At 63.2% G+C, this 20,794-nt stretch overlaps 2 protein-coding genes and 1 long non-coding RNA gene across 3 annotated transcripts in view; 1 reads left to right on the forward strand and 2 right to left on the reverse strand.

Annotated features, from left to right (window-relative positions):
• The window catches only part of SND1 (staphylococcal nuclease and tudor domain containing 1), a 60,606-nt gene extending 44,680 nt beyond the window's left edge, over nucleotides 1–15,926 (forward strand). The window contains exons 16-24 of the mRNA XM_014890752.2: nucleotides 731–840; nucleotides 11,274–11,462; nucleotides 12,016–12,157; nucleotides 12,490–12,613; nucleotides 12,719–12,788; nucleotides 14,175–14,288; nucleotides 14,910–15,113; nucleotides 15,506–15,550; nucleotides 15,678–15,926. Coding sequence (XP_014746238.2) covers nucleotides 731–840; nucleotides 11,274–11,462; nucleotides 12,016–12,157; nucleotides 12,490–12,613; nucleotides 12,719–12,788; nucleotides 14,175–14,288; nucleotides 14,910–15,113; nucleotides 15,506–15,550; nucleotides 15,678–15,743 — 1,064 coding nt within the window. The 3' untranslated portion in view covers nucleotides 15,744–15,926. The remainder of the gene's footprint in view (nucleotides 1–730; nucleotides 841–11,273; nucleotides 11,463–12,015; nucleotides 12,158–12,489; nucleotides 12,614–12,718; nucleotides 12,789–14,174; nucleotides 14,289–14,909; nucleotides 15,114–15,505; nucleotides 15,551–15,677) is intronic.
• LOC148223808 (uncharacterized) overlaps nucleotides 1–20,794 on the reverse strand; it is a 135,342-nt gene that overhangs the window by 67,792 nt on the left and 46,756 nt on the right. The gene's annotated exons all lie outside the window — the stretch shown is intronic.
• Nucleotides 5,808–8,321, reverse strand: LRRC4 (leucine rich repeat containing 4). The gene has a single exon (XM_014890745.2). The coding sequence runs from the start codon at nucleotides 8,199–8,201 to the stop codon at nucleotides 6,231–6,233; it is 1,971 nt and encodes a 656-aa protein (XP_014746231.1). The 5' UTR covers nucleotides 8,202–8,321; the 3' UTR covers nucleotides 5,808–6,230.

Below are 20,794 nucleotides of genomic sequence, written 5' to 3' on the forward strand. Positions count from 1 at the left end.
GTCCCTGTTTTTGGGGGCAGAGGACGCCGGTGCAGTGAGGGGCAGGAACAGGGCTGGGAATCTCCTGCTGGATTCCCTGGAAATGGCTTCCCTTGGAGGCAGCAGGGCCTGGGAATGGGGACAGGACAGGGATGGGAATGGGGATGGGATGAGGAAGGATCCAGTGGCACAGGGACACTGCCCCTCGGGATGGGCTCTGGCTGCTCCAGGCAGGATCTGTGTCCCTGTGTCCCTGGGTGTTGGTGACACTGGCGTGGCCCTGGGGATGTGTCACCTCCTCACTCGTGGCTCCGGCTTGGAGCTTCAATTCCCGGCACTTCATTCATTATGCAAATTATGTAAATGTTCATTAATAATGCAGGACTTCCCTCTGCTCCCAGCCGGGGCAGGGGGATCCCGGGGGCAGGGGAGGAGCTGTGACAAAGGGGTCTGGATGGGGGGGCCTGGATGTGTCCCAGTGTCCCCATCCCTATGGATACATCCCCCGTGTCCCCATCCCTCCTTGTCCCTGTGTCCCCATCTCTGTTTGTCCCTGCGTCCCCATCCTTGTGTCCCTATCCCTGCTGGTCCCAGTCTGTCCCAGCCTCTCCCACAGCTGTGCCACCCCTGGACCCTCCCTGAGCTCCCCACATCTCCCTTGTTGCCTTCATTCCCGGTGTCCCATCCCCATGGTGCCATTCCCAGGTGCCATCCCCGTCCCCTGCCCTGACGGTGCCCGGTGTTCCCGCAGGGATCGAGTGCCCGCGGGGTGCCCGGAACGTGCCGGGGCTGGCGCAGGAGGGGGAGCCCTTCAGCGAGGAGGCCACGCTCTTCACCAAGGAGCTCGTGATGCAGCGGGAGGTACGGCAGGGCCTGGGGCCCGGGGGGACCCGGGGGGACCCGGGGGGATCTGAGGGCAGCAGCTGTGAGGGACCGGAGGGCGCAGCCACACCCAGAGGTCCCGGGGGGACCCAGAGTATCCTGTGGGATATGGAGAGATCCTGGGTGTGGTCACTGCGCTGCAGAGAGGGAGAAAGGACAGCAACACCCACGGAGCTCTTTGGGGAAAAAAGGTCAATTTATTGTACAGCCAGCCCGGATTTAAAGTGTGTCGGTGCAGCCAGGACAGGACAGGAGCTCATTGGACAATTGGGAAAAACATCCTTGGGACAGCACCTCAGGATGTGTCCCACGGGAAAGACACCAGGGGTTAATGTTGGTGATGAATTCCACTCTGTTTGTCACCATGTTGTCACCCTGGGAGACTCCTCCCTAACTGAAGCTGCAGTCAGCTTGTCAGCCTGGGAATGGAGCTGAGAGTCAGGAGAAATCCAGGCCTGGAGAGAATTCCCAAGCTGGAATTCCCTAACTCTCTAAACGTGTGTGTCCACACCTGGGTGATTCTGAGAGATCCCAGGGGATGCAGGCTGGCTGTGGGGTTGGATGTGGGGTTGGGTTCTGGATGGATCCCCCTGTTTGAACCCGTTCCCGTGAGCGTCTCTGGGTATTAAAATTCCCTGGAACTCTTGTGGTTTCCCTGATTGCAGCTCCGGAGCTCAGGGCCCATTTTTGGGTAATTATTCTGTGATTCACAATTCAAGGTGGATCTCAGATCCCTCCCCCACCTCCGGCTGTCACAGTCCCCCTGAGCCAAAATTCAGGGACTGATGCTCCCGTCCAGATGTTGGTACTGGTGCAGATGTGGCCCTGGATAGAGATGGGATTTCTGAGTCCAGATGGGATTTATGGATCCAGATGTGGCCGTGGCTGCAGACACGGTGGATGCAGATGTGGACACAGCTGCAGTTTTGGGCACGGATCCAGATGTGGGCAGGGATGCAGATGTTGCTGTGGATGCGGTTTTGGGCATGGATCCAGATGTGGTTTGTGGCTGCAGATCCAGGTGTGGCTGTGGTGACAGGTGTGGGCATGGATCCAGGTGTGGGCATGGATCCAGATGTTGCAGATGTGGCGCACACAGGTGCAGTTGTGGCCCAGTTGTGCAGTTGCAGATCCAGATGTGGCAGGACACGGGGATGCAGGGACACGGGGAACAGAGGAACGGGATATGGGAATGCAGGGACACTGGGATGTGGGACATGGGAATGCAGGGACTTGAGGATATGGAAACACAGGGACATGGGGACACAGGGACACGGGAACATGGAGAAACAGGGACACGGGGACACTGCAGTCCCCCTCCCTGCTCAGCATCCCGCGCTGCCGGGAATTGCTGACCCGCATCCCAAGGGCCTCTCTGCGCTGCCTCGGCACATTCCCACATTCCGGAGCCTCCGCAGCACCTGCCGGGAATGCGGGCCAGGGAGGGCAGAGGGAGCCGGGACACTGCCCGGGAATGTCGTGGGGAGGCCGTGGGGAGATGGGGCTGCTGCAGGGAACGTGGGGCTGGGGAGGCCACGTGGAGTTTGGGATGCAGGGCAAGGAGTTTGGGATGCAGGGGGCAGGAGTTTGGGAATGCAGGGGGTAGGAGTTTGGGATGCAGGGCAGGAATTGGGGATTCAGGGGAAGGAGTTTGGGATGCAGGGCAGGAATTGGGGATGCAGGGGGCAGGAGTTTGGGATGCAGGGCAGGAATTGGGGATTCAGGGGAAGGAGTTTGGGAATGCAGGGGGCAGGAGTTTGGGATGCAGGGCAGGAATTGGGGATTCAGGGGAAGGAGTTTGGGAATGCAGGGGGCAGGAGTTTGGGATGCAGGGCAGGAATTGGGGATTCAGGGGAAGGAGTTTGGGATGCAGGGCAGGAATTGGGGATTCAGGGGAAGGAGTTTGGGATGCAGGGCAGGAATTGGGGATTCAGGGGAAGGAGTTTGGGATGCAGGGAAGGAATTGGGGATTCAGGGGAAGGAGTTTGGGATGCAGGGCAGGAATGCCGTGGCGGGGAGGCCGTGGGAAGCCGGGATGTGCCCGGGCCAGTTCCTGGCTCCGGCTGCGGGTCCCGGCGCGGGTCCCCACGGTTCCCACGGTGGCCCCGGGCTCGTTCCCGCCGGCAGCCGAGTCCCTGCCCACCCCCACAGCCCTGGGATATTTTTATCCGGCTGCTGCTGACTCACGGGCCCGGAGCCGCGGCTGAGCCGGCCCCGGCGCGGGGGGCGGGCGGTGCTGGGATGCTCCGGCGGGACCGCGGCTCCCGGAGCGCCGGGAAGGGCCCCGGGGACCCCCGGGTGCCCCTCGGCTCCTCCCGGATCCCGCAGGAGCTGCTGATGCTGCGGGAACGCCGGGAAAATGCCCCGGCCCCCCACACTGCAGGGCGTTCTGTGCTGGGAATTCCCAGTTGGCCAGTCCTGCCCTGGTCCCAGCACTGATCCCAATCCCAGCCTCATCCCAGCACTGATCCCAATCCCAACCCCAATCTCAGCCTGATCCCAATCCCAGCCTGATGCTTGGAGCATCCACCATGTCCCACTGTATCCCATGGATCCCATCCCATCCCATCCCATCCCATCCCATCCCATCCCTGGGATGAATTCCAAGTGTTGCTGCCATGGGGACTTCCCTGACATTCCCTAAAATCCCTGGATTTAATTTGTCAGTGTTTGCCTTTCCCCGGGGCCTGATTCCTGCCCTGCTCCCAAGGAATCATTCCAGGGAAAAACCCGGGGGTGCTCCGGGGGGATTGTCCTTAACAGGATGGATAGGATGGAACCATGGGAATTTGGGATGGGATGGGATGAGGATGATGAGGATAATGGTGATGATGAACTCAGCTGCTCCAGTTTTGGGTTAAAATCAATGCCAATAAAATCCATAAATCCCTCCAGCCCCCTGCAGCATTCCCAGGATTTTTGGGATCGCTCCCATCTGTCCCCAGCACAGGGAGGTGGGGGGGGTTCATCCCCCAGGAGCAGGAGGTGTTGGCATTCCCAGATTGGCCTGGATTGGAAAATTAGGGAATAAAGGGAAAAGCAGGAGTATGGTTTTGGGAAAAACTGACCCGGATCCGCCAAAACCAGCAAAAATCCTAAAAAAACCCAAATCCCAACGCTGAACCCTGGCAGCTCCGTGGTGACCGGGGAGGGGTGTCCCCAGGAAGTGATGGTGGCACTGGAGTGGTGGCACTGGGGTGGTGGTGGCACCTTGGGGACACTGGTGCCATCAAGAGTCCCTTCGTCCCCACTGCCACAGGGACACTCTGTGTCCCCATCCCTGTGTCCCCATGTCCCTGGCCCTGTGTCCCGGTGTCCCCCTGTCCTTCCCGGGCAGGGACAGTGTCACTGATGGATCCCAATTCCAGCCTGGGGGGTGACCCCCAACCCCCCCAGCCCCAAATGAGGGTCCTGCTGTGCCCCCCCCTGCTCCTGTCACCCCGATTCTCATCACCCCGATGTCACCCCTAATTCTCGTCCCCCCCAGTCCCCGTCCCCCTCCCCCGTGTCCCCCCCGGTTCTCCTCACCCCTCCCCTCCTCCATCCTCTCCCTCCATCTCCCTTCCCCGCTCCGCGATTTTTCCAAAGCTTTTCCTGCTGAGAGGACAAAAAACCCCTTTGAGGCAGGCGGGGAGGGGGGCACCCCCCGCGGCCCCCCCGAGCCCCCCCGTTTAACCCCTCGGGCACTCGGCGTTACAAATTTGGAACAATATTTATTAAAATACAAAAATACACTTGGTTTTTTTTTTTTTTTTTTTTCTTTGTTTTTTTTGATTTTTTTTTTTTTGTTGTTGGGTTCGCGGTACAGTCGGATCCTTCCGGCGTTTACAGCCCGAGAGGGAACTTCTGCATCTCCTTCCCGCCTTCCTCCCCGCCCCCCGGACACCCCCAAAACCAAAATTTTAGCTCAGCTTTGCCCCCCTCTCCCGCCCCCCCCCCTCCCTTTCCGAGAACATTTTAAAGCTAAAAGGAGAAATTAAAGTAATTCCAGCGCCCGAGCAACCGGGGGGGGCCCCCTCGCTGCTGCCCGACCCCCCCCCCCATCCCCTCGGGACCCCCGCGAGGCCACTTGGGGTCCCCACCGGGACCCCCCCGGCGCCACCTCCGATGCTGGTGGCCCCCCCCCCCCCCATTGTCACCTCCCCCCCCTCCCCGAGCCCTTAATTTCTCCCAGCCCCCCCCCACCCCCACCCCCCATTCCATGAGCAGCCCTTGGGGGGGTGTCCCCATTGTCACCCCCTCCCGGGGAAGGGGGGGTGTCCCCCACGCCCCCCAGCCCAGTAAAAGGACAGAAATGCCGTTTTTAGTGAAGGAGGTTACAATCATTGGTCAGGTCTCCCGTGGGGCCCCCCCAGACCCCCAGGAGCCGTAGCCCTGTGCCGGGGGGGGGCCCGGGGGGGTGACAAACACCGTGGGGAAGGGGGTGCAGAGCAAAGCGGGGGGGGCACCCGCTCTCCCCCCACAACCCCACAAATCCCCCCCAGACCAACCCCCCCGGGCTCCTGCGGGGTTCTCCCCCCTTCCCCTCGTGGGTTTGTTTTTTTTGTTTTTTTTTTTTTTTTGAGGAAAATTTTTTTTTTTTGCTTGAATACATTGCGGACGTCCATCCCCAGCGCCCCCCCCGGCCCCCCCCCCACCCCCGAGCCCCCCCCCTCCCAAAATCCACTCCTTTATTGCATTGGGAAGGTCTTGGCGCCGATCCCGCTCCGGTGACGCCGGAGCCGCCGGCGCGCGGCCAAGGGCAGCGCCGCGGGGTTTGGGGGGGCCGACCTCACCCCCTCCCCCAGATCACCCCCAAAAACACCCCAGAACCGCCCCCAAACCCCACCCCGACAGCTCCTGCCACCGCGTCCCCCCGCGTCGCCACGGCACCGCCGCTCGTCCCCGAGCACGGGGATTTTTTTTTTTTTCCTCTTATTACCGATTTTTTTTTTTTTTCTCCTCTGTTTTCTCCTGGTTTGTTGTTTTTTTTTTTTTTTTTTCGATTTTTTCTGTGTTTAAATAGAACCTGCGAGTTAGAAAATAGTGGTTTTTTTGTAGGAGTTTTGGGTGGGTTTCGTTAAATTTTAATAGAATCTGCTGCTCTTCTCGGCCCCGAGGTTGGCTATAGAAGCATGTACACGAAAAAGAGTCTCTCCCCCCCCCTGTACAAAAGTTGTGTCTATTATTGAGGAATTCTCCTGGTTTTCCTTAGTACTGAGGAATTCTCCTGGGTTTCCTTCTTTTTGGAGTTCTGCTTTTTTTGTGCATCTATTGCGTTTATAATAATTCGGGGCCGGGGTTGGAGTTTGTTTGGGGGGGGGGGGGACGACGACCCAAAAAAAAAAAAAAAAAAAAAAAAAAGCAGGAAAAAAGCCCCCAAAAAAGAGTCATATCTGTGTTTCCTGAACTTTCTCCTTGGGGTGGGTCTGGATTAAATAGGGGTCGGCCAGGGTGGTCCCGGGGGGGTGCAGGGAGTTGCCCAGCGCGTTCTCTGTCCAGTGGGCGCCGTGCCCGGCCTTGTAGGTGTTGTAGTTGAGGTGCTCGTGGATGTTGGGCAGCACCACGGCCCCTTCGCCGGCCCCCGCGGCCGGGGCGGGCGTGGCGGCGGCGGCGGCGGGCGCGATGTCCTCGTCCACCTGGATGATCTCCACGGTGCGCGCGGCCGTGACGGTGCTGCGCTGCTGGTGGCGCTTGCGGAGCTTGTAGAAGACGATGAGCATGGCGGCGGCCAGCAGCGTCACGGCCACGAAGCAGCCGATGATGATCTTGGTGGTCTTCATCACCTCGTCCAGGCTGGTCTGCAGCTTGTCGCCGGCGTCGGCCGTGGGCACGGCCACCTGCTTGGGCGGGCGCGTGGTCTGCACCAGCACGGTGGTGGTGGTGGTGTAGGCCGGCTGGTAGCCCGTCGAGGTGGTGGGCACGGGCTTGGTGAACTTGGGGGACACGTCCTCGGGGGAGATCTCGGTGGTCTCCACCGTGACGGTGGTGAAGAAGCTGTAGTTGGAGGTGTTGAGCTCGGCCGTGCTGACGTTGAGGAAGGCCGAGGCGTTGGAGTTGCCGGCCACGTTGGTCACCATGCAGGTGTAGAGGCCGGTGTCGCTCAGCAGCACGTGCGAGAAGTTGAGCGTGCCGTCGTTGAGCACGGCCAGGCGCGGGTGGCTCGAGGCGTGGCTCAGCACGGTCCCGTTGGGCAGCAGCCACCGCACCGAGGACATGGAGGGCGTGCGGCAGCGCAGCTCGGCCACGCGCCCCTCCGAGATGTTGAGGTCCGCGGGTGCGTCCATGATGAAGGGCGCCGAGCACTGGAAGGAGGTCTGGTCCACCTCCACCAGGAAGCGGCCCCGCATGTGCAGCGGGGCGTGGCAGCGGCCGCAGCAGGTGGAGTTGGTGGGGATGTACTCCCGCAGCCACCACGACAGCCAGAGGATGTCGCAGTCGCAGTCCCAGGGGTTGTGGTGCAGGTGCAGCTCCACCAGGTAGCGCAGCGGGGCGAACAGGTCGTGGGGCAGGGACGACAGGTTGTTGTGGGCCAGGTTGAGCTCCACCAGCGCCGTCAGGTCGTCAAAGGCGTTGCGCTCGATCAGGTTGATCTGCGAGTTCATAATCCAGAGCTTTTTGAGGGATTTGAGCCCGTGGAAGGAGCCCGGTTTGATCTCGGGGAAGTTGTTGCCCGACATCTCCAGCTCCTCCAGGCCCACCAAGGGCGTCAGGTTGGGCATGTCCTTAATGTTGCACATCCCCAGGTTGAGGTACTTGAGGTTGTACAAGCCCTCGAAGGCGCCCTCGGAGATGTACTCGAGCTTCTTGAGCTCGCCCAGGTCGAGGCGCATGAGGGAGGGCACGCGGTTGAAGGCGTAGCTGGGGATGCTCTCGATGGGGTTGTTGCGCAGCCACAGCTCCCGCAGCTTGGACAGGTACTCGAAGGCGCCGCTGGGGATCACCGTCAGCCAGTTGTCGAAGAGCTCCAGGGTGTTGAGGCTGGCCAGGCCGTTGAAGGCGCCCACCTCGATCTGCCGGATGGCGTTCCTGCCCAGCTGCAGCACCTCCAGGTGGTGCAGGTGGCGGAACGTGTCCGCCTGGATCATCTGGATGTTGTTCTCCATGAGGTTGAGATAGCGGGTGTTGGAGGGGATGCCGGGGGGCACCTCGGCCAGGCCGCGCCGGGTGCACACCACCTTGCTGAACTGGTTACTGCAGGAGCACACGGAGGGGCAGCTCTGGGGGCCGGGCGAGGCGGCGGCCGCGGCCAGTAGCCAGGCGTGCAGGGTCAGGGAGGCGGCCAGGAGCCCCGGCCAGGTGCGGCGGTGGCGGCGGTGGCGGCGGAGGTGGTGCACAGTTACCTGCCACAAGAGCTTCATGGTGTGGCACGTTCATCATTCACCATCGTCTGGGGATGGCGGCGAGAGCAGGAGAACGGGCTCGGGGCCCCCCCCTCTCCCGGCTCCCACGAGCTGGGGGGCCCGGCTGGCCGGAGGGGAGGGGGGGGTGTGGGGGTGCAGGGGTCGGGGTGGGGGGGGTCGGGGTGGCTCGGAGGGGAGCGGGGCTTGAGGAGGGAGAAATGAAAATTTAGAGGGGGGGGGAAAAAGCAGCGGTAGGTGCTGGGGAGGGGGTGTGGGGAGAGGAGGAGAAGGAACCCCCCCCCCCTCCCGCCCGGCCCCGCTCGCCAGTACCTACCTGGGGAAGGGGGATCGGGGGGTCCGGGGGGGCTCGCGGGACCGAGGGGTTGGGGAGGGAGGAGGGGGGGGGGGGGCCGGCTCCCAAAGAAAAAAAAAAAAAAAAAAAAAAAAAAAAAGACAAAATGGCTCCTGGAGGCTGCGGTGCAGGATGGGGGGGGGGGGGCCGGCCCGGCTAAGCGGGGGCCCGGCAGCAGCCCCCGAGCGCGGCCAAGCCCGCGGCCTCGCACCTCCGCCCGTGGGGCCGGCCCGGGGGGCTCCGAGGGGCCCGCATGGCCGCCCCCCCCCAGGCCGCGGGGAAACGGGGGGGGGGGGGGGGGAAACGCGGGGAAAGTGGTGGAAAAGGAAATAATTTAAAAAAAAAAAAAAAAAAAAAGAAGCCGGGCGAAAAGGAAGAATTGGGAGAATGGGAGGGAGAGGAGGAGAGGAAAAAGTAAAAAAAAAATAAAAAAAAAAAAAAATGGAAAATGGAGAGGGAAATGGGAATGGGGGAAAAAAAATTTGGCGAGGGAAAGGGAATTGGGAAAGGAGGTAAAAACGGAATGAAAATCTAAAATGAAATGAAATCGAGATGAGAACGGAAATGAGGATAAAAGTTAAAATAAGGCTAAAATCGGATGAAAAACTAAAAATAAAAATTCAAAATATTTAAAAAAAAAAAAAAGCCCCAAACAACCCGGACGAAACCTAAAAATAAAACAGGAAAATAAAGATTAAAAATAGGCCGAAATAAATAAATAAATCGCGGGGAGCCCCCCCCGGGAGAGGGAAAAACGCGGTTCGGGGAGGGAGCGGGGGGGAGGAAAGGGCGTCGGCGTGGGGCGGGGGGGGAGATGCCGGCGGGGGCACCTCCCGGTAGCGGCGGCGGCTGCGCTGGTGGCGGGGCGGGGGGGTCCCGTCCCGTCCCCTCCCGCGTGTCGTTCCCGCGTCCCCGCGTGGGTGTCGCGTTCAGCGGCGGCGCGGGGCGATGGTGGCGGTGACAGCGGCGGTGACAGCGGTGGCGGTCGCGGTGCCGGCGGGCATCCTCCGGTGGCGGGGGCCGGTGCGGTGCGGGGCGGTGCGGGCGGTGCGGGAAGCAGCCGCGCAGGCGGCTGGCTCATCCTTTTGTCCTTCAGTGCGAGCGCGGATGGATTGCTGCTGCCGCCGCTCCCGCTGCTCCTGCTGACGCATCCCGGCTCCGCACAGACCCCCCCCCCCGCGCCCCCCCCGGCGCCCCCACCCACCCACCCACCCGCCGCGCTCCGGAGGGGCCCCCGCCGGCCCCGCTTCGGCCGGTGCGGCGGCCCCGGAGCGCTTTTGGTGCGCGGGGAGGGGGATGCGGGATGCGCCGCTTCCTCCTCCTCCTCCTCTTCCTCCTCCCTCCCTCCCTCCCGCCGCCTCCTCCTCCTCCTTCCCCCCCTTCCCCGCAGCCCCGCTCGGGGCTTGTGCAGGGTGGAGGGGTGTGGGGGGGGGCGCTCCCCTGGGTGACCCCTCCCCGGGGCCGCACGGACAGAGGGACAGAGGGACGGACAGAGGGACGGGGCAGCGCGGGGCTCGGCGGCTTTGGGGTGACAGTGAGTGACAAGGAGTGGGGGGTCCCTGGCTCCATCCGTGGAACCCCCCCCGGGTCCGACCCCCCCCGCCTCGGGGCTGAGGCCAGGCAGGAGCTGTGACACCGACGGGGACACGAACCCCGCGGGGTGTGGGGGGACACGGGTGGCACTGCCATGGGCTGGGGACAGGCACCACCACCCGGGGCTGCTGCTCTTCGGGGCCCAGGCTGGGTCTGCACCCCCTCCCTCCCCCTGGGACTCGGGGGGCACGGCAGCACCTGCAGCCCCCTCCGAGCACCCTGTGGCACCCCCGCTCTGGGTGGCACTGGTGGCACTTGGAGCTGTCGCCTGAGTGCCACCAGTGGGTGCTGGGGCCCTCTGTGGGGCTGGTGGCCCCTCTGGGACACCAGGGCACCCCGGGACCCTCCTGTCCTTCCTCACTGGGGTGACTGTCCCCATGGTGGTGGCACGTCCCCAGGGGCTGCGGCCATTGCGGTGATGTCCCCCCCAGGGGCTGCAGGGCCTGGTGGCCTCCTGTGCCCCACGGGTGGCTCCCACATGTCCCTGTTCGCTGCAGGGGTCACATCTTGTCCCCGAGTCCATCAGTGTCCTGCGTGTCCCCTGACCGGTGACCCTGTGGTGACAGGGACGCTGTTGTCACCCAGAGTGTCACCCTGTGGCATTGGGAAGGTGCCACAGCCCTGCACGGGGTGCTGGCCCCAGGGACCAGCCTGGCACTGGCATCCCTGGGGACAGCGGGGGGCCAGGGGCTGTGTCCTGCACCACGGCCCTGCCACACACCGGCCTGGGCAGGTGTGGTGACATGTCCGGGGCAGTGCCATGGCCACTGTGGTGCCGTGCCCAGTGCAGTGACATGTCTGGTGTAGTTCTGTGGCTGCCACAACGCCGTGGTGCCAAGGGTGACACGGTGCCATAGCCAATGTGGTGCCATGGCCGCTGTGGTGACACAGTTCTGTGTCTGCCACGGTGCCACCGCCAACATTGGTGCCCGATGGCCAGTGTGGTGCCATGTCCACTGTGATGCCCTGTCCAGTGCCGTGCCATGGCCACTGCAGTGCCATGGCCACCGTGCCAGAGCAGTGGCACACCTGCAGGCTTTGGGAAGCAGCTGGAGCCGTTGTGGTGGGGTGGGTGAGCTCAGGGTGGGACAGGCTCCATGGTCACACACCCATGGCTTGTCTCTGTGATTCCCGGGATGCTGCAGGTTGAGGTGGAGGTGGAGAGCATGGACAAGGCCGGGAATTTCATCGGCTGGCTGCACATCGAGGGCGTGAACCTGTCGGTGGCGCTGGTGGAGCAGGCGCTGTCCCGCGTGCACTTCACGGCCGAGCGCAGCCCCTACTGCAAGGCCCTGCTGGCGGCCCAGGACGCGGCCAAGCAGAGGAAGGAGAAGGTGAGGGGGACAGGGGACCCAGCCCAGCCGTGTCACCACCCCAGAGACACGGCCCCACCACACCCGATGTCCCCACCCCGAGTGATGTGCCCACCAAAGGATGTCCCTGTGCCAAGAGGTGCCCTCGCTCCGGGGGGTGTCTCCACCCCAAGAGATGTTCCTGCTCTGAGGGGTGTCCCCATGCCGAGGGATGTCCCCATCCTAAGAGATGTCCCTTTGCCAAAGCGTGTTCCCACCCCGAGAGCTGACGGCCCCAGCGGGGGGGATGTCACGACCCCAATTAATGTCCCCACACACTTGAGTGCCCACACACCAAGAGGTGGCCCCACCACCATGGATGTCCCCATCCCAAGAATGTCCCCACTCCTGGAGGTGCCCGCCCCAAGGGATGATGGTCCCATGCTGAGGGATGTTCCACCCAGCAATGTCCCACCCCAGGGATGTCCCACCCCAGTGACACAGCCCCCCAAGCGGAGGCCTGGGGATGTTCCCAGTGCCGTGTCCCACCCTGTGGTGCCGTGACCTGCAGTGTCCCCACGCCGTGTCCCCCCAGGTGTGGTCGCACTACGAGGAGACGCCGGTGGAGGAGGTGGTGCCGGTGCTGGAGGAGAAGGAGCGCACGGCCAACTACAAACCCGTGTTCGTCACCGAGATCACCGATGACCTCCACTTCTATGTGCAGGACGTGGAGACAGGTACAGGGCACACCTGGGCACCCCCAGCACCCCGGGGCGCTCCCCAGAACGGGCGTGGTGGGGGCGAGGTGGATGGGACGAGGATTTGTGGGTTTGGTGGGGAACATGGGGTCACCCCTCCACCCTCCAGGGCCATTTCTGCGACCAGGGAAGGGTCCATGGTTGGGACCCACGTTTGAGGGACAAAGATGAAGGTCTTGGGGCAGGGTCTGGGGTTGAGGTCCAGGTTTGGGATCCAGGTTTGGGTTTTTGGATCATTGCTGGGACTTGGGGTCCAGGCTCTGGGGAGCGGGGTTGGGGTCAGGGGGTTGATCGTGGCTCGGGGCCTGCAGGAGCCCAGCTGGAGAAGCTGATGGAGAACATGCGCGCCGAGGTGGGCGCCCACCCGCCCGTGGAGGGCTCCTTCGCCCCGCGCCGCGGCGACTTCTGCATCGCCAAGTTCGTCGACGGGGAATGGTGAGCAGGGGATGGGGCCACCCCGCGGGTGGGGCTGGGCCAGGCCAGCAGTGCAGTGTGGGGTGAGGACCAAATCCCCAAAATCCCCCAAATCCCGCTCTGCAGGTACCGCGCCCGCGTGGAGAAGGTGGAGTCGGGTGGGAAAGTGCACATCTTCTACATCGACTACGGCAACGTGAGTGGGACTGGGGAAACGGGGGGGAACCAGCCCTGGATCCATGGATCCATCCATGCATAGATCTGTCCATCCATGGATCCATCCAACCATCCATGGATCCATCCATCCATCCATGGATCCATCCATCCATCATCCATCCATCATCCATCCATCCATCCATCATCCATCATCCATCATCCATCATCCATCCATCATCCATCATCCATCCATCATCCATCCATCCATCCATCATCCATCATCCATCATCCATCCATCATCCATCCATCCATCCATCATCCATCATCCATCCATCATCCATCATCCATCCATCATCCATCATCCATCATCCATCCATCATCCATCATCCATCCATCATCCATCCATCCATCCATCCATCATCCATCATCCATCATCCATCCATCCATCATCCATCCATCCATCCATCCATCCATCCATCATCCATCCATCATCCATCATCCATCATCCATCATCCATCCATCATCCATCCATCATCCATCATCCATCATCCATCCATCCATCCATCCATCATCCATCATCCATCCATCATCCATCCATCATCCATCCATCATCCATCATCCATCCATCCATCATCCATCATCCATCATCCATCCATCATCCATCATCCATCCATCATCCATCATCCATCCATCATCCATCCATCATCCATCATCCATCCATCATCCATCCATCATCCATCATCCATCATCCATCATCCATCCATCATCCATCATCCATCCATCATCCATCATCCATCATCCATCATCCATCCATCATCCATCCATCATCCATCATCCATCCATCATCCATCCATCATCCATCCATCCATCATCCATCATCCATCATCCATCATCCATCCATCATCCATCATCCATCATCCATCATCCATCCATCATCCATCCATCATCCATCATCCATCCATCATCCATCCATCATCCATCATCCATCATCCATCATCCATCATCCATCCATCCATCCATCCATCATCCATCCATCATCCATCCATCCATCATCCATCCATCCATCCATCATCCATCCATCATCCATCATCCATCCATCATCCATCATCCATCATCCATCATCCATCCATCATCCATCCATCATCCATCCATCATCCATCCATCCATCATCCATCCATCATCCATCCATCCATCCATCCATCATCCATCATCCATCCATCCATTATCCATCATCCATCATCATCCATCCATCCATCCATCCATCCATCCATCCATCATCCATCCATCTTTTTGGTGTCCCCATGGTGTCCCATCTGTGATGTCCCCCCAATCCCGGTGTCCCCCCAATCCTGCTGTGTGTCCCCATGCTGTCCCCCCATGGTGTCCCCTCATGGTGTGCCCCCAATCCCGGTGTCCCCCCATGCAGAAGGAGACGCTGCCCCCCACCCGCCTGGCCCCGCTGCCCCCGGCGTTCTCCCCGCGGGTGCTGCCCCCCCAGGCCACCGAGTACACCTTTGCCTTCATCCAGGTGCCGCAGGATGTGAGTACGGGGGGGTCACGGGGACCCCACAGCTCGGCCCAGCCCCCATTGTGGCCCCTGACCCCCACCCTGTGTCCCACCCGTGCCCCCAGACCCACACCCTGAGCCCCAGGTCCCACCTGTGCACCCCAACCCTGGGACCCCAAACCAGCAACCCCAAACTTGGTCCCAGCTGGGAGCATTTAACCCCAAATGTGTGCCCTGACCCCAAACACAACCCCAGCTCCCAAATGTGTGCCCTGACCCCAACCCTGACCCTGAACCCCGATCCCCGGGTCACCCCAAGCCCACAGTGGGTTTGAGATGTCCCCAAAACACCCGCGGGGGTCCCTGGGGTCTGAGGGTCGCGGGGATCCTTGGGGGTCTGGGGGGATCCCTGAAGGCCACAGGGGATCTCCGAGGGTTTGGGGGTCCCTGCCACATGTGGGGGGTCGCTGAGGGTCTGGGGGGTCCCCGAAGGCCATGGTGTGTCTCTGTGGGTATGGGGTGTCCCCAGTTGCCCCGGGGTGCTCCTGATTGTCCCAGGGTGTCCCACGGTGTCCCAGTTGCCCTGGGGTGTCCCTGGGTGTCCCCAATGGCCCCGGGGGTCCCCGCGGGGTCGCTGACGGGTTTGGGGTGCAGGAGGAGGCGCGGGCGGACGCCGTGGACAGCGTGGTCAGGGACATCCAGAACACGCAGTGCCTGCTCAACGTGGAGCACCTGGGCCCCGGCTGTCCCCACGTCACCCTGCAGTTCGCCGACTCCAAGAGCGACGTGGGGCTGGGGCTGGTCAAGGAGGGGCTGGTGATGGTGGAGCCCCGCAAGGAGAGGCAGTTCCAGAAAGTGGTGGGTGCTGGGGGGGCAATGGGGGGGCCTGGGAGGAGTTTGGGGAGTGTTGGGTGGGTGCTGGGGGTGTTGGAGGATTGTTTTGGGGTGCTGGGGGTGTTTGGAGGGGCTGGAGGCTCTTGGTGGGTGCTGGAATGTTGGGTGGGTTTTTGGGAGGCCTTGGGTGGGTGCTTGGTTGGGGGGTGTCGGGGGGGTTCTGGGGGGTGTCGGGGGGGTTCTGGGGATGTCAGGTCACCTCAACCCCCCCGGGCCCTTCCCCCGCGGGCAGTGGGAGCCACAGAGGGATGGGGAGGGGTCCCATCGTGGGGGGTCCCATCCCGGGGGGTGCCCCCAAACCCCCGAGGTCCAGGAAGGGCCGCGGGGTCACCCCAGGACCGTCGTGTCCCCCCCAGATCACCGAGTACCTGAACGCGCAGGAGGCGGCCAAGAGCGCCCGGGTGAGTGGGTGGGGGGGACCCCAAATCCTGGGCCTGGGGGTGACCCCGGCAGCGAGCCCTGCCCGGGGGTGACCCCCCCGTGCAGCCCGGGTTTTGGGGAGCCCCCTGACCCCGTGTTCCCCCCCAGCTGAACCTGTGGCGTTACGGCGATTTCCGCGCAGACGACGCCGACGAGTTCGGCTACAGCCGCTGAGGGGCCGGGGGGGCCCTGGGGGGACCCCAAAATCCCCCCCCGGGGCCCCCCCCCCATCCCGTCCCGGCCCACGGGGGTGCCGTGGGGGGAGGGGCACCCTCAGCCCCCCGCCCCTGCCTGGGCCCCCCCAAATCCTGGCCTGTATTTAAAGCTGCAGAGGCCCAATAAACGTAGTGAAGCGTCCTGGTGTTTTTGGGGTTCCCTCTGTGCTGGGGTCAGTCCCCCCCCAGCACTGATTGGGGTGGGGTTTCTCTGTGGGGGTGCAGCCCTGGGACCCTCAGCCGTGTCCTGGATGCTGGGGGGGCCTGGATGGGGCCGTGGGGGGGATGGGGGCAGCCCCAAAAACAGTGGCCAAATCCCCCAGGAGCCAAGGGGGTCCCAAATCTGGACCCCATCATAAGACCCTATCCTGGGTCCCAGTCATGGACCCCCACCCTGGGTCCCCAAAATCGACCCTGACCCTGGACCCCAGTGTCCCAAAGTGGCTCCAGACCCAACTCCGGGTCCCACTCATGGACCCCACACCTGGACCCCTCCCCAGTGCTACCCCTGAACCCCCAAAATGCCCAAAGAGCCTCCCGGGGTCCTCCTGCCGTCTGCCCCCCACCAGGGTCACCCCGACCCCGCGGGGTCCCCGTGGGTGCCCCCCCCCCCCCCCCCCCCGCTGTCCCCTCTGTTCCCGAGCCCCGATCGATCCCGGCCCGGGGGGGGGCTGGGGGGGGGCAGCGCTAATTGAATCCAAAGCCAATTAACATGGAGCGGCGCGATCGATAATTACCGCCGAGCAGCGATCGTAATTAACGGGGGAGGGAGGGGGGTGGCCCCTGTCCCCGGCCCGGCCACCCTCACCTGCCGCGGCCAAGGCGGGCTCTGGACATGGGGGGGGGGGGTCTGGGGGGGCTTTATGGGGCCCTGGGCGTTCCTGGCCCCATCTGGGAGGGGCCTGTGAGGGGTTCGGGAGATCCCTGGGGGTCTCCGGGGGTCTGCGGGTGCGGGGGTGCTGCTGGGTGCTGCAGAAGGATCCTGGGCCCTACTGGGCTGTTCTGGGTGGTACTGGGCCGTACTGATCTGTACTGGTCCCCTACTCGTCTGTACTAGTCTCTAGTGGGCCCATACTGGTCCGGACTGGTCCGGACTGGTCCATTCTGGTCCGGACTGGTCCATTCTGGTCCGGACGGATTCGTAGCGGGCGGGCGCTGAAAACGAAGGGAAATGGCGCCACCTGGCGGGACCGAGCGGAATGACAAACACAGACCAGTATGGGCCAGTCTAACCCATCCCAGTCTAACCCATCCCAGTATAACCATCCCAGTCTAACCCGGGCCAGTCTAACCCGGGCCAGTCTAACCCATCCCAGTCTAACCATCCCAGTATAACCCATCCCAGTCTAACCCATCCCAGTCTAACCCGGGCCAGTCTAACCCATCCCAGTCTAACCCATCCCAGTCTAACCCATCCCAGTCTAAACCATCCCAGTCTAACCCATCCCAGTCTAAACCATCCCAGTCTAACCCATCCCAGTATAACCATCCCAGTCTAACCCATCCCAGTCTAACCCATCCCAGTATAACCATCCCAGTCTAACCCATCCCAGTCTAAACCATCCCAGTCTAACCCATCCCAGTATAACCATCCCAGTATAACCATCCCAGTCTAACCCATCCCAGTCTAACCCATCCCAGTACAGCCCATCCCAGTACGGCCTCATTGCCGCTGTCACCGTCTCGCCCCATCCGTCCCCGTTCTCGTCCCCTCTCCCTGTGCCTGTCCCCTCTCCCAGTGTCCCAGTGTCCCCATGTCCGGCTGTCCCACTGTCCCCACCTCCCAGATTCCATTTACCCCATATCCCATGTCCCAGTGTCCCCATCATGTCCCTATGATGTCCCCATTATGTCCCCATGATGTCCCCCTGTCCCATGTCCCAGTGTCCCCATCATGTCCCCATGATGTCCCATGTCCCAGTTCCCAGTGTCCCCAGTTCCCGCTATCCCAGTATCCCCATGTCCTTGTGTCCCGCTGTCTCAGTGTCCCCCTATCCCGCTGTCCCACTCCCCACATGTCCCCGTGTCCCCAGTTCCCAGTGTCCCCTTGTCCTGTCTCTCTTTGTCCCCAAGCCCTCACGTCCCGGTGTCCCCTCGTTCCCTGGCTGTGGCCTTGTCCCTCTGACGGTGTCCCCTCTTGTCGCTGTCCCCATGTCCATCCCTTCGTGTCCCCGCTCATGGGGGTGTCCCCAGCCCCCCCGCCATGGGGTGTCCCCCGTGTCCCCCAGCCCCCCCGCCATGGGGTGTCCCCGTGCCGGGAGTGGCCGCTCTATATTTGTCGCTTTGTCCCCAGAATAGCGGCAGACGCGGGGGAGGGGGGGCCGCCCCCCGCCCCGCCCCCCGCCCCCCCCGGGCTATTTTTAGCCCCCGCGTGTTTCCAGGGGAACCCTGATGACGCAGTGACGTCAATGCGGGTCAATCGCCGCCGCCGGGGCTCGCGCGGCCGCCACGGGGCCCCCCCCGCACCCCGGGACCCCCCGGGACCCTCCGGGACCCCCCGGGATCCCCCCGGGACCCCCGGGACCCCCGCGGCCCCCCCGCCCCCAGCGCAGCGCGGCCGCAGCTCCAGGTAGGACCGAGGGGTCCGGGGGGGGTCGGGATCCCCCTGTCCCCCCCTCCCCGCCCCGCTCCGCTCGTGGGGGACCCCCCCTCACACGGGGACCCCCCCCAAACCTGGGGACCCCCGCCCGGCCCCGTCCCGGGACCCCCCCCGCCCTGCCGGCCCCGAGCACAGCACGGGGGGGGCCCCGCCAGAGCCCGAGACCCTCGAACCACCCCGGGACCCCCGAACCTCCTCCGGACCCCCGAACCACCCCCGGACCCCCGAACCATCCCTCTGCAGCCCCTCAGGACCCCCGGAACCCCCCCAGGCCCCCCATGCCCCGGCCCCTCCCCTGCACCCCCCAGGAGCCCCCGGGACCCCCAAAGCCCCTGGCCCCACTCCACCCCCTTCCCGGGGACCCCCCGTGACCCCCCCGGGGCCCCTCCCTGCCCCCGCCATGTCCCGGGGGGCACAGGGGGTCCCTCAGCTCCAGCTGCCACGGGGGGGTGACACCGAGGGCGTCACCGCCGCCCTCCCCACCCAGGGGACCCCAAAACCGCCCTGGGAGATCTGGAAAGGTCTCAGTGCCACACACGGCCACTGTCACCGTCACTGTCCCCTTGCGGTCACCCCCGGCCGCTGGCCCCCCTCAGGGACTCTCCGTGTCCCCCCCGGTGCCCTCTGAGCCCCTCCCAAGCTCTGGGGGACCCCCGGGTGAGGGGGAGCCTCTCCCAAGTCCCCGCTGGCACTGCCACCAAGGGATGTCCCCTCTGTCCCCTTCATCCCCCCAAACCGGGACCAGGGGTGGTGGTTTTGACAGTGATGTTTTATTGACAGGTTTTGTTTGATTAGTGATTTGACAGGGGTGGCCTCAGCCGTGTCCCCCTGGATCGGGGGGGTGACAGGGGGACCGGTGGCCTTGGCCATGTCCCCCCAGCCTGTCCTGCTCTGGCTGGAGCTGGGTCCGGGGGGGATGCAGGGGTGGGGTGGCAGCCAGCAAAGTGTCACCAGCTCTGTCACCGGCATGTTGGGGCTGTGGGGTGGGGACGGGTGGGGACAGGGACATGGGATGGGGACATGGGATGGGGACGTGGGATGGGGACGAGAACAGAGGCAGAGGAACAGGGACACGGGGGGAGCAGGATCACGGGGTGGGGATGACGTGGCTGGAGCAGGGACACGTTCACTGCTGGCAGGTGACGGTGACACCTCAGCCCAGGCCCGGGTGACGCCACTGAGGAGCCAACTGCCCGCTGGTGGCCTCGGAGCCACTTCCTGCTGTCCCTGGGGTGGCACCTTGGCACCAGCCCTGGAGCTGCCTCGGGGACCCTGGAGTGCCACCAGTGTGGGATCCCCACCTTTGAGGACACTCATGGCACCGGGACCCCGAGCTGGGGACATCGCCATGGACTGGCCACAGAGCCACTGAGTGACCACGGGGACAGTGACCATCCACGGGGCCACTGAGCCATGGGGACACTGAGCCACGGGGACACGGAGCCACTGAGCGACCACGGGGACAGTGACCATCCACGGGGACAGTGACCATCCACGGGGACAGTGACCGTCCACGGGGCCACTCGCCAGCCATGGAGCTTTGGAGCCACGGGCTTGTCCTGTCACTGGCCCTGGGACACGGCTCGGACAGCCCGGACTTCGGGCACTGCCACTCAGCCAATGCCACCAAGGACGGACGGGATCGGTCACGGGCCACGCCTGCAGTGCTGGGGGACACGGACCTGGCAGCCGAGGTGACACCGAGCTACAGCTCCTGAGGTGACAATGGGCACTGGCTCCTGAGGTGACAATGGGCACTGGCCCCACCAGTGACACCGAGCAATGGCTCCTGCAGTGACACTGAGCACCAGCCCCACTGGTGACACCGAGCACCGAGCACTGACTCCTCTGGTGACCTCCTGCCACCCCCGGGTGCTCTGGTGGCTGAGGGACAGGACCCTGGGGACACCCAGGATGTGCTGGCAGGAGTTGGGGACACTGCTCTGTCCCATGCCACCATGGCTCTGTGCCATGTCCCCTCACCCTGTGCCGTGTTCCTGTCCCTCTGTGCCACATCCATGTCACCCTGTGCCATGTCCCCTCATTCTGCCATGTTCCTGTCACTGTGCTGTGTTCCCCGTGGTCTGTGCTGTGTCCTCGTCACTGTGTCACATCAGCATCGCTGTCACCTCACTCTGTGTCACGTCAATATCGCTCTGTGCCATGTCCCTGTCCCTGTGTGCCACATCCATGCCACACTGTGCCATGTCACCTCACTCTGTGCTACGTCACCATTGCTCTGCGCCATGTTCCTGTCACTCTGTGCCACATCCCTGTCACTCTGTGCCATCCCCATCACAGCCACATCCCCGCTGCTCTGTGCCACGTCTCCTCCATGTTGTCCCATGTCCCCATTGGGCTGTGCCATGTCCCCATCACTCAGTGCCGTGCCCCTGTCACTCTGTGCCACA

The sequence above is a fragment of the Sturnus vulgaris genome, chromosome 5 (genome assembly GCF_052056855.1).
Source record: "Sturnus vulgaris isolate bStuVul1 chromosome 5, bStuVul1.hap1, whole genome shotgun sequence".
NCBI classification, from domain to species: domain Eukaryota; kingdom Metazoa; phylum Chordata; class Aves; order Passeriformes; family Sturnidae; genus Sturnus; species Sturnus vulgaris.

What these genes read in the sequence shown, in the direction of transcription:
- LRRC4 (XM_014890745.2), bottom strand. Translation starts at nt 8,201, where the DNA reads ATGAAGCTCTTGTGGCAGGTAACTGTGCACCACCTCCGCCGCCACCGC.